This window comes from Vipera berus, assembly GCF_964194415.1.
Source record: "Vipera berus genome assembly, chromosome: 1".
Taxonomy (NCBI): Eukaryota; Metazoa; Chordata; class Lepidosauria; order Squamata; family Viperidae; genus Vipera; species Vipera berus.
The window spans coordinates 259,333,729-259,349,716 of record NC_138202.1 but is presented as its reverse complement, the minus strand read 5'-3'; the positions used below and the strand labels follow the sequence as shown (position 1 = coordinate 259,349,716).

General features: G+C 42.7%; 1 protein-coding gene across 1 annotated transcript in view; it reads left to right on the top strand.

The window, feature by feature from the left end:
- Positions 1–641: 641 nt before the first annotated feature.
- The window catches only part of FAM184A (family with sequence similarity 184 member A), a 53,882-nt gene continuing 38,535 nt past the window's right edge, over positions 642–15,988 (top strand). Inside the window, exon 1 of the mRNA XM_081314840.1 lies at positions 642–876. Within this exon, the coding sequence (XP_081170966.1) occupies positions 703–876 (174 nt within the window). The 5' untranslated portion in view covers positions 642–702. The remainder of the gene's footprint in view (positions 877–15,988) is intronic.

Sequence of the window (15,988 nt, the reverse complement as noted above, 5' to 3'; positions counted from 1 at the left end):
AGTTAAAAAAGAAGAGTCCCGCGGGGGAGCGATGCTCCGGTGAAGGAAGAGCGGAGAACCACCTTTCCCCCACCCCACCGACACACACACACACACACACACACACACACACACACACCTCCTTTCCCGCCATCTCTCGACGGGAGAAAAGGGAACGGACTGCCGGGGCTTCCCGGGAGGGTGGGGGGAGGGGTCTGCAGGAGGCCGTTTTTTTAATACACCCGTTGAACGGAGAAGCTCACACTTCGGGGGATTTTTTCCCACCCCTTTCTTTCTCTTCAAATACCCGCCTCCCTCACCAGGGCGAAACGGCAGGAAGAGAGGGCTTTGGCCCCCTTGTTCTTCCCCCCCACACACACACCTTTTCTCCTCCCAGCCGAATAAGACAGTGGTGCAGAAAAGGCCAAAATGACCACTTAAGGCCCGAAAGAGAAGACAGCGGAGGGGGCCGGGTGCTGGTTTTTGCGCGCGCGTCTTTGCGCGCGCGAGCGAGCGCGCGTCCCTTTAAAAAAAAGGGGGGAGAGATGAGGAATTTTTACCTCCCCGCTTTCCTTTTGGCACCTTCCCTTTCTTACCCAGAGTGCTAGTTCCCTGTCTCTATCCTCCCTCCCTTTCCCCACATTTGCTTTCCATCCCCGCTGCTCTCTTCCTCCCCTGGTGCCTGGCAGATCCGTTTTAACAGGGTCTCTTTTGCTGGGGAAGATGGCGACACCAGGGATGAGCTGGCAGCAGCACTATTACAGCGGCAGTTCTTCGACCAGCACTGGGAAATTCAACACCAGCTCGTCTTCCTCGGCGATGTCCTCCCATTTCGGCATGGAATACAACCACGATCTCCATCTCAAAATGAGCAAGAAAATAGCTCAGCTAACCAAGGTAGGAGAGCCTTTCCCCCCAACACACACACACACACACACACACACACACACATCCCCCCCCCCAAGTCTTTTCCTCAAATGTTTCTTTGGCTCACTCCTATTATTGGTTTTGGTATGCATTTTGAAACTCTGCATTTCAAACTTTGCATGGGTTAAAAGAGAATAATTATCATTTGACGGAATATCTGAATGTTTCAGAAGAACGTTGTTGGTGTTTTTTTTTGACAGCTTTATTGCACAGTGACTATTCTGTTATTTATCACAATAGGAGGCATGTTCTTCTCTGTGATGCTGTTTCTTTCTCCTAAGTGGAGGAATGAAAGTTGCAATCTAAGATATACTCACAATGATAAACTCCATTGAACATAGGGAGATTTGACAAAATGTACCAATGAATGGTATGTTTGTATCCCTGATAGCCAATGGTGCATAATTGCATATATTTTAATTGTTGCTTTTACATTGGCATCTAAATATGTTTTCATTTTCGATAACTTGTTTAACTTCTGTTCTACCTTGTTTTTTATAAGGATTCAAGAATTTTCTAATTGAGCCTTACAATGCCTAAGATCTATTGATTTGTTTCACAACTGCTATTCATGCAAATCTTGGCAGTTTTCAATATTAAAATAAGTAGGTTTGCCTTTAGAGAGGAATTACAATGTTCTTTGGGGGGATTGTTTCATAATAAGAATCTACTATAAAAAGGCATTCGCCCTGATAGAGGTTCATGTAGCCTGTCATTTAGATGTAATTTGGAACAAGTGTTATCAGAGGATCTCAAGCAATATATTCCAGGAATCAGAATTCTGCAAGATTTATGTATTTATTTCCTATACACGTTATAGGAGACTGCATATACTGTATATAAATAGACATGCCTTGATAGTTTGGAAAAATGTTTTTCAAGAATATAAATTGCTTTTATAATCCAACCACAGTTTGATAGGCTTGGTAAAGTTAAAATGTATATTAATCAAGCGCAACTAATGTACACTTCCTTCCCAAACCTGGTGTCTTCAGATGTGTTCAACTACAGCTGCTATAATCAGTAGATAATTAAACCATGTGTTTAATTCCCAACATATCTGGAGGCACTAGATTCCAGAAGCCTGATGTATACAAATATTGCTCACTTTATGACAAGTTTGGTATGTTAATTTCAGCATTGTTAAAGGATTAATGATAATTTAAATGGTTGAATCTGTTTTATAAATATGATTTCTACTTTTGTTTGTATAAGAAATGTCCAGTGTTTATTCAAGTGGCAGATGATTGCTCTGAATTTGATTAACTATTGAACTTCATCGATTTATACTCTTAATGCAAGCACAATACCATTCACAATTGTATTTTACATTTTAAAGAGGCACCTGTCAACCAAACCCTTTATAAACTTACATGAGATGTCAGATTCAAAAATAATATGGCTCCAAATGGAAATCCTAGGACTAAGAATGGATGAAGCATAGTTTTAAATCCTACACAAACATTTCTCCAAAGCAGCTGACCAGCTCTGGTTTCATACTGAATCCTGGATGAGATTATTCTTGCTATATTCAGATGTAATATAATATGGTGTCTATATAATATGAATTTCATAGTTTGAGTTCTATATAATGTGAAAATTCTTGAACAACTTTTTAAAATGGTTGTTAGAAAGCAAAATGTATTGAATGTGTGATGAGGAAAATTTGATATGCCCAGTGAAAAATATGCCATATCACTAAGGGGTAGTTCTGAAGTTACGACCATAATGGAACCTGGCCATTACTGTTGAAAATTGTAACAGTCATAAAACAGATTGGTCATGTGAGCAACCTGATTTTATGATTTTTTTTTTGCAACAGTCATTAAGTGAATGCCATAATTGAAAATGCAAACACCACAGTCCTTAAGTGATCACAGTCATTAAATGAATCCACTGCTCACTATGGATACAGTTTTGCCAAAAAATAAGCGCCTCTTTTAAGCAAAACTTTTATGAAACATGGTCGTGTAAGCCCAGAGCACTGCAAATGGTTGTAAATGCAGTGATGTTACCAGTTGTCTGAAGTGTAGTCATGTGATCATTGTGGAGGGATCCAAGTGTCAGAACCCCTTTTTCAAATTGGTCCTAACTTTGAATGGTTGCTAGGTGGCCTATTGTAAGTCAATGACTACAGGTAGTCCTCAACGTATGACCATAACTGAGCTCAAAATTTCCATTTCTAAGCAAGATAGTTGTTAAATGAGTTTTTCCCAACTTATGACCTTTTTTACCACAGCTGTTAAGTGAATCACTGCAGTTAACTTAGTAACGTGGTTAAATGAATCTGACTTCCCCGTTTACTTTGCTTGTCAGAAGATCGCAAAAGGTGATGACCCCAAGATACTACCATCGTCCTAAACATATGCTGTTGCCAAGCATCCATATTTTGATCATGTGACCATGGGGATGTTGCAACATTTGCAATTGTGAAAAATAGTCATAAGTCACTTTTTTCAGTGTTGTTGTAACTTTCAACTTTCACTAAACAAATGATTGTAAGTCAAGGACTACCCATTACCTGTAAATAATTTATGGTTATTAAAAATTCCCTTTAAAAGCATGTTCATAACAATAAAAAACATTCCAACATTCAAGCTGAGTTTCTGACACTTCATATTTATTCCATTTATTGTTCTGGATTTGATGAAAGGTTACAAAGGAGCCTGTGCTATACGAGCCCTGTCTAGCACCTTCAGGCAGCACATATTCTAATTGAATCTTGTCTAATTATCTTTACACTATCACCAGATGCTGCCGGGAGTCAGTTTAGGTACTCATTTGGTTTACTTCATGCTACATGAGATAAAGTTAAGTTTCTTCTAGGAACAGGAGAACAGAAGAAGCTGCAGGACCTCACTAATGATACATATCTTTAATCCAGTTTAGGTTCCATGGCTTAGTGTATACCAAAAAAAATCCAGAATCCTTCATAAGATGGTCAGATGACCAGAACTGTGGTGAATGGTCCAGATTTTTTGGTGTATTTCCACCCTTTGCTTGATTTACTCTTTTTTCTTTGTCTGTTGTGTTTTGTTTCCTCTACTATACAGCATATGATAGCCAGTTTGGTATAGTAGTTTAAGATGTCAGTTAGAAAGTGGGAGACTGAGTTCTAGTCCTGCCTTAGGCACAAAACCAGCTGGGTTTATAGAAATTAAGTTGATGTTGAATTTAATAACGGCAGCAAGACTTCTGGTTTCGCAATATTGGAAGAAGGAAGAACTGCCTATTATAGAAGAGTGGACTTTAAAAGTTTCAAACTTTATTTATTTATTTATTTATTAGTTTTTATAAACCGCCCTTCTCCCGAGGGACTCGGGGCGGTGTACAGAGGAAGGAATGTATACAGATTGAACAATAAAAATAATAAGAAACACTAATGAAAACAAACTGGGACCCCAATTAACGCTATCATGCCAGGCCGGACTGCTGGAACAGGAAAGTTTTTAAGTCGCGACGGAAGGTACGGAGGTCAGGGGCCATCCGGATTTCGGTTGGTAAGCTGTTCCAGAGGGCTGGCGCACCCACTGAGAATGCCCTCCCCCTGGGGGCCACCAGCCGACATTCCTTGAGCGGTGGCACCCTGAGGAGGCCCTCTCTGTGGGAGCGCACAGGACGGTGGGGTGCTGACATTGGCAGAAGGTGCTCCCGTAGGTAGTCCGGACCCATGCCATGTAGGGCTTTGTATGTCATTGTTAGCACCTTGAACTTCACACGGAAGGCAACCGGAAGCCAGTGCAGCGCACGGAGGAGAGGTGTGATATGGGAGTATCGGGAGGCTCCCAAGAGTGTCCGTGCCGCCGCACTTTGCACCAGTTGAAGCTTCCGAGTGGATCTCAAGGGCAGCCCCATGTAGAGAGCGTTACAATAGTCTAGGCGAGAGGTCACAAGGGCATGGGTGACTGTACGTAAGGAATCCAGGTCCAGATAAGGCCGTAGTTGGCGAACTAGTCGAACCCGGGAGAAGGCCCCCTTGGTCACAGCTCCTATGTGGTCTTCCAGGGAGAGCTGCGAGTCTAGGAGGACACCCAGGTTGCGGGCCCTATCAACAGGGGGAAGTAACTTGTCCCCAATGTTAAGCAGTGGGACGTTCTGAATATCCTGGCTTGCCGGTACGTACAGCCATTCAGTCTTGTCCGGGTTCAGTTGAAGCCTGTTTCTCCCCATCCATTGCCGGACCGCTTTCAGGCAGCGGGACATCACGTCTAGGGCATCACTGATATTGTTTGGAGTTGAGATAAAAAGCTGGGTGTCATCAGCATACTGATGGTACCCTACTCCAAAACTGCGAATGATCTCACCCAGCGGTTTCATGTAGATGTTGAACAGGAGAGGCGAGAGGACCGACCCCTGAGGGACTCCGCAAGCGAGAGGCCTCGGGGTCGACCTCTGTCCCCCTGTCAGCACCGACTGCGAGCGACCCTGGAGAAAGGAGGAAAACCAACGCAGAACCGTGCCTCCCACTCCCAGTCCCCTGAGGCGTCGCAGCAAGATACCATGGTCGATGGTATCGAAAGCCGCCGAGAGGTCTAATAAGACTAGGACAGAGGAATGGCCCCTGTCCCGGGCTCTCCAGAGATCATTCATCAGAGCGACCAATGCCGTCTCCGTGCTGTAGCCCGGCCTGAAACCCGATTGGTACGGGTCTAGATAAACCGCTTCATCCAGGATCTGAGGAAGTTGGTGCGCCACCACGCTCTCAACAACCTTCGCAAGGAAGCGAAGATTGGAGACTGGACGAAAGTTATTCAAAGAGGATGGGTCCAAGGTGGGCTTCTTGAGGAGAGGTCTCACCACCGCCTCCTTCAAGGCGGTGGGGAAGTGACCCTCACTCAGAGAAGCAGAGATGACCGCTAGGAACCAGCCTCGTGTCCCCTCTCGAGCTGCATAGGCCAGCCAGGAAGGGCACGGGTCCAGTAAGCATGTGGAGGAGCTCAACCTTCTCATAATCCTGTCCACTTCCTTAGGAGTTACAGGATCAAATTCTTCCCAGATGACGTCGACAAGACTGTCCATGTCTTGTTCTTCCATCTCAGCCCAGTTGGAGTCCAGGCCAGTTCGAATCCGAGCAATTTTATCCAGCAGATATTGACCAAATTCCTCGGCTCGACCCTGCAAGGGTTCCTCCCTCACCTCTTGGTTTAATAGGGAGCGAGTCACCCTGAACAAGGCAGCCGGGCGATTATCTGCGGACGCGATGAGGGTGGAAAAGTAGTTGGATTTTGCCACCCTTATCGCAGCGAGATAAGACCTGGTGAGGATTCTTAGTCGCAATCGGTCGGATTCGGATCGACTGGATCTCCAACGGCTCTCTAGGCCCCGTCTCCGACGCTTCATCTCCCGGAGCTCCTCGGTGAACCATGGGGCTCGCTGGGATCTGCGCCGGGTCAGAGGCCGCAAGGGTACAACTCGGTCCAGAGCCTCCGTGGCTGCCTTTTCCCAGGCTTCCACTAAGGCATCCGCCGAGCTGTGAGCAGGGGGTGCATGCGTGTCCCTAAGCGCTGCCTGGAACTTATCAGGGTCCATTAGGCGCCTAGGGCGGTACCATCTGACTGGCACCGTGCACCCACGGTGGGGGGTGGCAAGGGCTTGGCAGAACTTGGCAGAAATGGCAAAAATTTCAGCATACCTGAAAGAACAATTGCAACAGAGATATATTTCGGAATGGAGAAGATGGATTGAATATATTCAGAATAAATATGGGACTAAAAAATTTCATCTAGCATATGAATGAATATTAGAATTATAAGATGTACTATTATTTACCTATGTATAAGGGGAGGTAAAGTGCGATAGGATTTAAAGTGTATTCATAGTTGGTTAGCATATTTTAGTTTAAGTTTGTTCGAGGCAATACCCTGCTTTCAGCTCTGGGAAGTCGGGGGGGGGAGGATGGGGATGTGGGGGGGAGGGGGAGGGATGGAGTATACTTAAAATGTACTGTAAAACTTTTCAATAATAATAAAAACAGCTGGGTAACTAGCTCAGGTTTTGAAAGGGTGCAGTGGCAAAACATTTCCAAAAAGCTTTGCCCACTGCAGGGATTAGTCCAGAAAGTCACCAGGAGTCATAAAGTGACTCAAAAGCACCCCACACCACCACCAAAAAAGATTAACAGTTTCTGGACTGCAGGAAATCTGAGTAACTAATAGATGGCAGCTGTTAATTGAAGCTTTCTTTGCTTCCCTCTTTTGGTTGTCTGGATTTTTACAGCTCAGATATGGTATCTTTTTATTTATTTATTTATTTATTTATTTATTTATTTATTTATTTATTTATTGATTTGATTTGATTTGATTTGTATACCGCCCTTCTCCCTAAGGACTCAGGGCGGTGAACAGTGACATAAATATCAGAATGCACAAATACAGATATTGAAAACAAATTAAACCCTAATTTTGCCCAAATGCAGAAGATAGTTACCTTAAAACAATAATTACAACAGAACCCGTCAGACCAGACCGGATTGCTCAAACAGATATGTTTTTAGGTCGCGTCGGAAGGAGCGAAGGTCGGGAGCCATCCGGAGCTCAACCGGTAAACGGTTCCATAGGTCAGGCGCGCCCACAGAGAACGCCCTCCCTCTGGGAGCCACCAGACGGCATTCTCCGAACGGCGGAACCCTTAGGAGGCCCTCTCTGTGGGAGCGCACTGGACGGAGGGACGTTGACGCTGGCAGCAGGTGATTCCTAAGGTACTCCGGACCCATGCCATGTAGGGCTTTGAAAACCATTACCAGCACCTTGAATCTTACCCGGAGGACAACTGGGAGCCAATGCAGCTCACGGAGTAGAGGTGTAACATGGGAGTATCAGGAGACTCCCAACACAACTCTCGCGGCTGCATTCTGTACCAGTTGGAGCCTCCGAGTGGTCCTCAAGGGCAGCCCCATGTAAAGAGCATTGCAGTAGTCTAAACGAGAGGTCACGAGTGCATGAGTGACCGTATGTAGGGCATCCCGGTCTAGATAGGGCCGTAATTGGCGCACCAGGCGAACCTGGGCAAAGGCTCCCATAGTCACAGCTATTATGTGGTCTTCCAAGGAAAGCTGTGAATCTAGGAGGACTCCCAAGTTGCGAGCCCTATCTGTGGGGGGTAATAACTCACCCCCTGTAGAAAGAGATGGAATGTTCTGAATATCCCGAGATGCCGGTACATGCAGCCACTCAGTCTTGTCAGGGTTGAGTTGAAGCCTGTTCCTCCCCATCCAGACCCGAACTGCTTCCAGACAACGGGACATCACATCAAGGGCATCACTGAGGTGGTTTGGGGTCGAAATAAAAAGCTGGGTATCATCAGCATACTGGTGATACCCAACCCCAAAACCACGAATTATCTCACCCAGTGGCTTCATGTAGATGTTGAACAGGAGAGGCGAGAGGACCGACCCCTGAGGGACTCCACAAGTGAGAGGCCTCTAGCTCGATCTCTGCCCTCTACTGTCCTGACTTTTCATGGCATCAGATTTGGAAACAGAAGAGCATGTGCAGGTATAATACTGACCTGGCTGGTGTCCAAGGAATCTGCTTATTATTGAGGCAGAATAGCTTGGGGAGAAAGGAAATAAGGAGGCAGAACAATCTGATTATTCTAGGGCAAAATTCCAAGGCTTTTTTCCTTTTCGTAGCAGCTACAGGTGCAAATTTTAACTCTATTTTAAGGCAACTGATTACCTGCTAGAAAAAAAACCCTAAATATCCCACCTACCGGTATGTATTAATTGAGGGTGCAGAGAAAGGAACAAATCAAATGTTTATCCTTTATTCCTTTATTTGAATGGTTTAGAAGATGGTTACCAATCTCATAGCAATGACTCTGGGAGGCATACAAAAAGTTAAAAACAAAATAATAAATAATAATCTACATCACAAATGTCCAAGATTGAAAAGGAATGTTCCCAGTTTACAAAGGAAAATAAAAGCCATTTCATGAGAGAAATTACCACATGACCGTAATGAATATTAAATTTATTGGCCATCCAACTGTGGGTGGCACACAATACTAAAAAAACACACAGAAAAGCTAAAATGAATAGGCAGCCCAGACTCAAATGCTATAATAACAAAATCCATAAAGCAGATAGGGGCCATTATACAAATAGCAAGCCTTAACTCCAGGACTGGGACCAAAGCCTGTTTTCCAAACATTTTGGAACCCTAGGAGACAAAGCACCATCCTCCTCTCTGAACAGATGCTATTTCAGAGGGAGGGGGCTGCAACACATAAGGCACACTTCCTAGGTTCCACAAGATGGAAATATTTAATGGAAGAGCACCTACTCTGCTGGAATGTACTAGGATGGCAAGACAAGTAGGAACAAGTGGCCTCCCATTATCCAGGCCCCATGCCATACAGGGCTTTACAGGTAATAACCAGCACCTTCAATTGCACTCAGAAGCCAATTGGAAACTATGCAGCTCACACATAAATGGTAAAACATGCCCACACCAAGAGGCAACCCTTGCTGCTTGCACCTTTTTGAACCATCTGTAGCTTCTGTGTGGTCTTTAAGAGCAACTCCATATAGAACACATTGCAATAATCCAATAATGAAGTGACCAATGCATGAATAAAGGGCACCATTGCTTTTATGAGTACCTACACACTAATATACCCATAACTCCTTCTTGTAGAGATTAAGTTTCTAATCAGGCAGAGGTAGTTGAGTTCTACTCTCAGATTTGAACCCCACTGTCATAGAATTCCAAAGTCTTTATTGGAAGTTAGTGCATTTAGAAGGCTTAAAATATCTAAACCTTAGAAAGATATAATGAAGATATTCCTAAAATCTTTATTTTAAATGTATTGTTACAATCTGTTTTGTTTTGTTTTGTATTGCTTATTTTCTTACATGTAAATTTTAACTGGCAGGTCCTTAGGGTTTTATTCCTTTCATTTCATTTGAGCCTGCTTTTAGATGCTTTATTTAGTGTTGTAACTACTTTGCTGATCATTGACCATAAATAAGTAAAGTTTAGAAACAGAAGAAAAACACCAATAAAATTAGTCAACCAGCAGAATTTGCTTAACTTCAAGATCCAAATGCCTGAGGGAACAGTCAACTCTTTAGTGCCTTGTGAAAGGCTAGCAGCTATGTGTGTATGTGAGAGAAAAGTGTTCTCGTGAGTGGAGTGTTTACATTGATACTAACATTACTCATTGCTGTTATAATTATTTTTGGTTGAGGTTAGCACTTATTTTTTTAAAAAAATCAGTGTCTTCCTTTTTTCATCATATCTTCTTTCATTTGTTGTTGTTAGCTGCGAAGTCATGTCCGACCCATCGCGACCCCATGGACAACGTTCCTCCAGGCCTTCCTGTCCTCTACCATTATTTGGAGTCCATTTCAGCTCACACCTACTGCTTCAGTGACTCCATCCATTCTCTGTCATCCCCTTCTTCTCTTGCCCTCAACCTTTCCCAGCATTAGGCTCTTCTCCAGTGCGTCCTTCCTTCTCACTAGGTGGCCAAAGTATTTGAGTTTCCACTTCAGGATCTGGCCTTCTAAAGAGCAGTCAGGGCTGATCTCCTCTAGGACTGACCGGTTTGATTGCCTTGCAGTCCAAGCGACTCGCAGGAGTCTTCTCCAGCACCATAGTTCAAAGGCCTCAATTCTTTGGCACTCAGCCTTTCTTATGGTCCAACTTTCACTGCCATACATTGCAACTGGGAAGACCATAGCCTTGACTATACGCACTTTTGTTGACAGGGTGATGTCTCTGCTTTTTAGTGTGCTGTCTAGATTTGCCATGGCTTTCCTCCCGAGGAGCAAGCGTCTTTTAATTTCTTGGCTACAGTCCCCATCTGCAGTGATCTTAGAGCCCAGGAAAATAAAATCTCACTACCTCCATTTCTTCCCCATCTATTTGCCAGGAGTTGAGAGGGCCGGATGCCATGATCTTAGTTTTCTTAATGTTAAGTTTCAACCCACCTTTTGCACTCTCCTTCTTCACTTGCAACAAGAAGCTCCTTAGTTCTTCTTCACTTTCTGCCATTAGAGTGGTATCATCTGCATATCTTAAGTTGTTGATATTTCTCCCAGCTAATTCCAACTTTTCATTCATCTAGCCCTGCCTTTCTCATGATGTGCTCTGCATATACGTTAAATAGGCAGGGCGACAGTATACAGCCTTGCCGGACTCCTTTCCCAATTTTGAACCAATCAGTGGTTCCGTGTCTGGTTCTCACTGTTGCTTCTTGACCCGCATATAGGTTTCTCAAGAGACAAATAAGATGGTCTGGTACTCCCATCTCTTTAAGAACTTGCCACAGTTTGTTGTGATCCACACAATCAAAGGCTTTAGCATAGTCAATGAAGCAGAAGTAGATGTTTTTCTGGAACTCCCTAGCTTTCTCCATGATCCAGCGTATGTTGGCAATTTGATCTCTAGTTCCTATGCCTCTTCAAAATCCTGCCTGTACTTCTGGTAGTTCTCGATCCACATACTGCTGAAGTCTAGCTTGTAGGATTTTAAGCATAACTTTACTAGCATGAGAAATGAGTGCAATGGTGCGATAGTTTGAACATTCTTTGGCACTGCCTTTCTTTGGAATTGGAATGTAAACTGATCTTTTCCAATCCTGTGGCCACTGTTGAGCTTTCCAAATTTGCTGGCAAATTGAGTGTAGCACTTTTACTGCATTGTCTTTTAAGATTTTGAATAGTTCAGCTGGAATATTGTCACCTCCACTAGCTTTGTTGTTGCTCAGCTTTTCTAAGGCCCACTTCACTTCACATTCTAGGATGTCTGGCTCGAGGTCAGTGACCACCTCATTGAGATTATCAGGGACGTTAAGCTCATTCTTGTATAGTTCTTCTGTGTAATTTTGCCACATCTTCTTAATCTCTTCTGCCTCTGTTAGGTCCCTGCCATTTTGGTCCTTTATCATGCCCATTTTTGCATGAAACGTTCCCTTCATCTCTCCAATTTTCTTGAAAAGATCTCTGGTCCTCCCTATTCTATTGTTTTCTTCTATTTCTTTGCACTGTTCATTTAAGAAGGCATTCTTATCTCTTCTAGCTATTCTCTGGAATTCTGCATTCAATTGGGCGTATCTTTCTTTTTCTCCCTTGCCTTTCACTTCCCTCCTTTCCTCAGCTATTTGCAAAGCTTCCTCAGACAGCCATTTTGCTTTCTTGCATTTCTTTTTCTTTGGGATGGTTTTGGTTGCTACATGTTGTACAATGTTGTGAACCTCTGTCCATAGTTCTTCAGGCACTCTGTCTATCAGATCTAATTCCTTAAATCTATTTGTCACCTCTACTGTATATTCAACAGGGATATGATTTAATTCATACCTGAGCGGCTTAGTGCCTTTCCCTACTTTCTTCAGTTTAAGCCTAAACTTTGCAATGAGAAGCTCATGGTCTGAGCCACAGTCAGCTCCTGGTCTTGTTTTTACTGACTGTATAGAGCTTCTCCATCTTTGGCTGCAGAGCACATAGTCAATCTGATTTCTGTGTTGACCGTCTGGTGATGTCCATGTGTAGACCCGTCTCTTGGGTTGTTGGAAAAGAGTGTTTGCTATGACCATTGTATTCTCTTGACAAAATTCTATCAGCCTGTGCCCTGCTTCATTTTGTACTCCAAGGCCAAACTTGCCTGTTATTCCAGTTATCTTTTGGCTTCCTACTTTAGCATTCCAATCCCCCATGATGATAAGGACATCATTTTTTGATGTTAGTTCTATAAAGTGCTGTAGGGCTTCATAGAACTGATCAATTTCATCCTCTTCAGCACTGGTGGTTGGGACATAGACTTGGACTACTGTGATATTGAATGGTTTGCCTTGGATTCAAACTGAGATCATTCTGTCATTTTGAGGATTGTATCCCAGTATTGCTTTTCCTACTCTTTTATTGACTATGCAGGCTACTCCATTTCTTCTGAGGGATTCTTGCCCACAGTAGTATACCTGATGGTCATCTGAATTAAATTCACCCATTCCTGTCCATTTTAGTTCTCTGATACCTAAGATGTCGATGTTCAGTCTTGTCATCTCTTGTTTGACCACATCCAGCTTGCCTTGATTCATGGATCTTACATTCCAGGTTCCTATGGAGAAAAAATCTTTACAGCATCGGACTTTCCTTTCACCACCAGACACATCCACAGCTGAGCGTCCTTTCGGCTTTCGCCCAGTCGCTTCATTCTTTCTGGCGCTACTAGTACTAGCCCTCTGCTCTTCCCCAGTAGCATATTGGACGCCTTCCGACCTGAGGGTCTCATCTTCCAGCGTCATATCGTATTGCCTTTTGGTACTGTCCATAGGGTTTTCATGGCAAAGATACTGGAGTGGGTTGCCATTTCCTTCTCCAGTGGATCACGTTTTGTCAGAATTCTCTCCTATGTCCTGTCCACCTTGGGTGGCCCTGCACGGCATAGCTCATAGCTTCATTGAATTACGCAAGCCCCTTTGCCACGACAAGGCAGTAATCCATGAAGTAATCCTCTTTCATAGGATATTTTAATTGCTATTCTAATCTTTCATTTACAGTAGCTTTGAATTTTTCCACCCTCCACCAATTAAAAGTCGAGAGACAGAAATAGTTCTAAATGCCTTGAAAATGTAGTTAGAATATTTTCTTGGTGTATCTTTATTTGTGATGGAATACTTGGCAGTGATAAGATTGTTAAGGAGAAAATAGGTCCATGAAACAAGAACCATGGGGGAGACGGGGTGGAATGGAAAAGAAATTGAGAATAGTTCTGCTTTATGTATATATGTTATGTGGATGAATTACTTCTGTAGCCTTCACAATTCTGTTAGATTACCTACCTGGAAAAAAGAACAGAATCCATGTACGGTAGTTCTTATTTTTTTAAGCTTGCCAGCCTCATAGTGGTTGACATTATTAGACTAAAGTAATTTTAAAGAAATAATGAGAAATATATATTGCTTGTTATTAGCTAGGAATAGATATAGTTACAGGTAATCCTTGACTTATGACCACAACTGAGCTCAAAATTTCCATTGATAAGCAATACAGTTATTAAGTGAGTAACATTGACTTTGCTTGTCAGAAGGTCACAAAAATGATCGCATGACCCTGGGACATTGCAACCATTATCAATGCATGCCAGTTGCCAAGTATCCGAATTTTGATCATGTGACCATGGGGAAGCTGCAACGGTCATGTCACTTTTTTCAGTGCTGTTTTAACTTTGAACAGTCACTAAACCAATGATTGTTAATTGAGGACTACCTATAGATATAGATATAAATATGTAGGTATAGATATTTCAGAAATATATGAAGTCACTCTGCATTTAATTTTGGATGTCATTTTCTTGTTGTATGCAAGCAAGTAGAAGCATAAAGGAGTATAAAACTAACAGAGCAATATAAAAATCTTAATATAACTTGGACATGTTCTACTATAGTTTCAAGTGGGAAATTATTAGCATCTTAGATCAAGCCAAATCCAAAAATGCTAGAGAATTCCCAGAAGCTTGGCATTCACACAAATGAACCATTAATAGCTGCATAGAGATAAGGCACATTTACATACTATTCACATCATGGGGGGGGGGATTGATGTTTCAGCCATTAAAGATTGGGTTTTGAGTGCTGCACAATGGGGTGAGCTCCTATTACCTGCCCCAGCTCCTGCCCACTTAGCAGTTCAAAAGCATGGAAATGTGAGTAGATAAATAGATACTACTTTGGTGGGAAGGTAACAGCATTCTGTGCACCTTGGTGTATAGTCATACTGACCACATTGCCAGGGAAATGTCTTTGGACAACTCTTGCTTCCTCGGTTAAGAAATGGGGATGAGCACCACCCCCTAGAGTTGGACATGACTGGACAGAGGAGTTCTTTACCTTTACGCATTATTCAGAAGAGACAATAACAAACACTAGGAAAGAAACAAAAAGACTAGTACACATCTCCTTCAGCAGCTAACATTCAGATAAACTGAGATTAGCACCAGACAAACAGTCAAGCAGAAAACAAGAATGTAAGAACCACCATGGAGGAAACTACATCCCCACCAAAGCTGGTAAGGCAGGTTAATGCATATAAATAGGCAGTAGACCCCACACTCACTGCAGTTGGGTAAGAAAGGAGAAAATCTTTTTATGCAAGAGAACCTCAGTATTATAGTTTGATTCTATAATTCACAGACCTTAATTATAAATTAACTAGTCTTGTCTCTTTCCAACCAAAAAAATACAATCATTGTCATGTGGTTTCCCGTTTAGTGACCATTTTGCTTAATAGTAGATTTGCCAGTCCCAGTTAGGGTTATTAAGTGAGGAGTACCAGTCTGTTAAAATAGATTTTCACTATGTATTTTTATCTGTGGATATTGTGGTGCATATCTACAATATGATTCATTTTTCTGATTTAAAAAATATAAACCACTATGTCAGATATGGGTATTTGGGCACATACCCCTTTACTCCACTGTTCCCAATTTAAATTGCTCTTTCATTCATTCTCTCTCATAATTTTGTTAATATGAATTCAAATGTGATGAAGACCTAGAAACATCACTGATCAGAGACTAACAGGGCTAATAAACACCAGTCTTTCCACTGGATTTACCAATTTTACACAACCTTGAGGAATGGGGCAGTGGCTGTTTGAGTTGTAAATAAAGTGCAAGTGGCCCTCTTGGGTTATATTATTCTCCTGCAGGAAGTACACTGAATGTTCTTGGCAAGTTGATGTAGTATTCTATAGGTTAACTTATATCATCTGTTATAATATTAAATTATCTGAAGCCTTGTGGCAGAAGGATGAGATGTAATAAACATGGTAATTGATGCCTCTGAAGACTGAGAAACCAAGTATTTGATTAGGTTGGTATGATTATATGTTGCCAGAGGAGAAATGCAGGAACAGACTTGTGATCGATCCTTACAAGATTGAGTGGCTACATTTTTTGGCTCCTGGGTGCAATTCAGGATAGTGTTTATCTCCTTTGAAGCCCCTGAAGGTATAGGGCCCGGCTATATGAGGAACCACCTAGTTCCAGTCATCTCTGCCCACTTGTACAGTCTAGCAAGGTAGATGCTCTCAGGTCCTGTCAATTAAATAACACAAACTGTCATTTTGTGGAACTCAGAA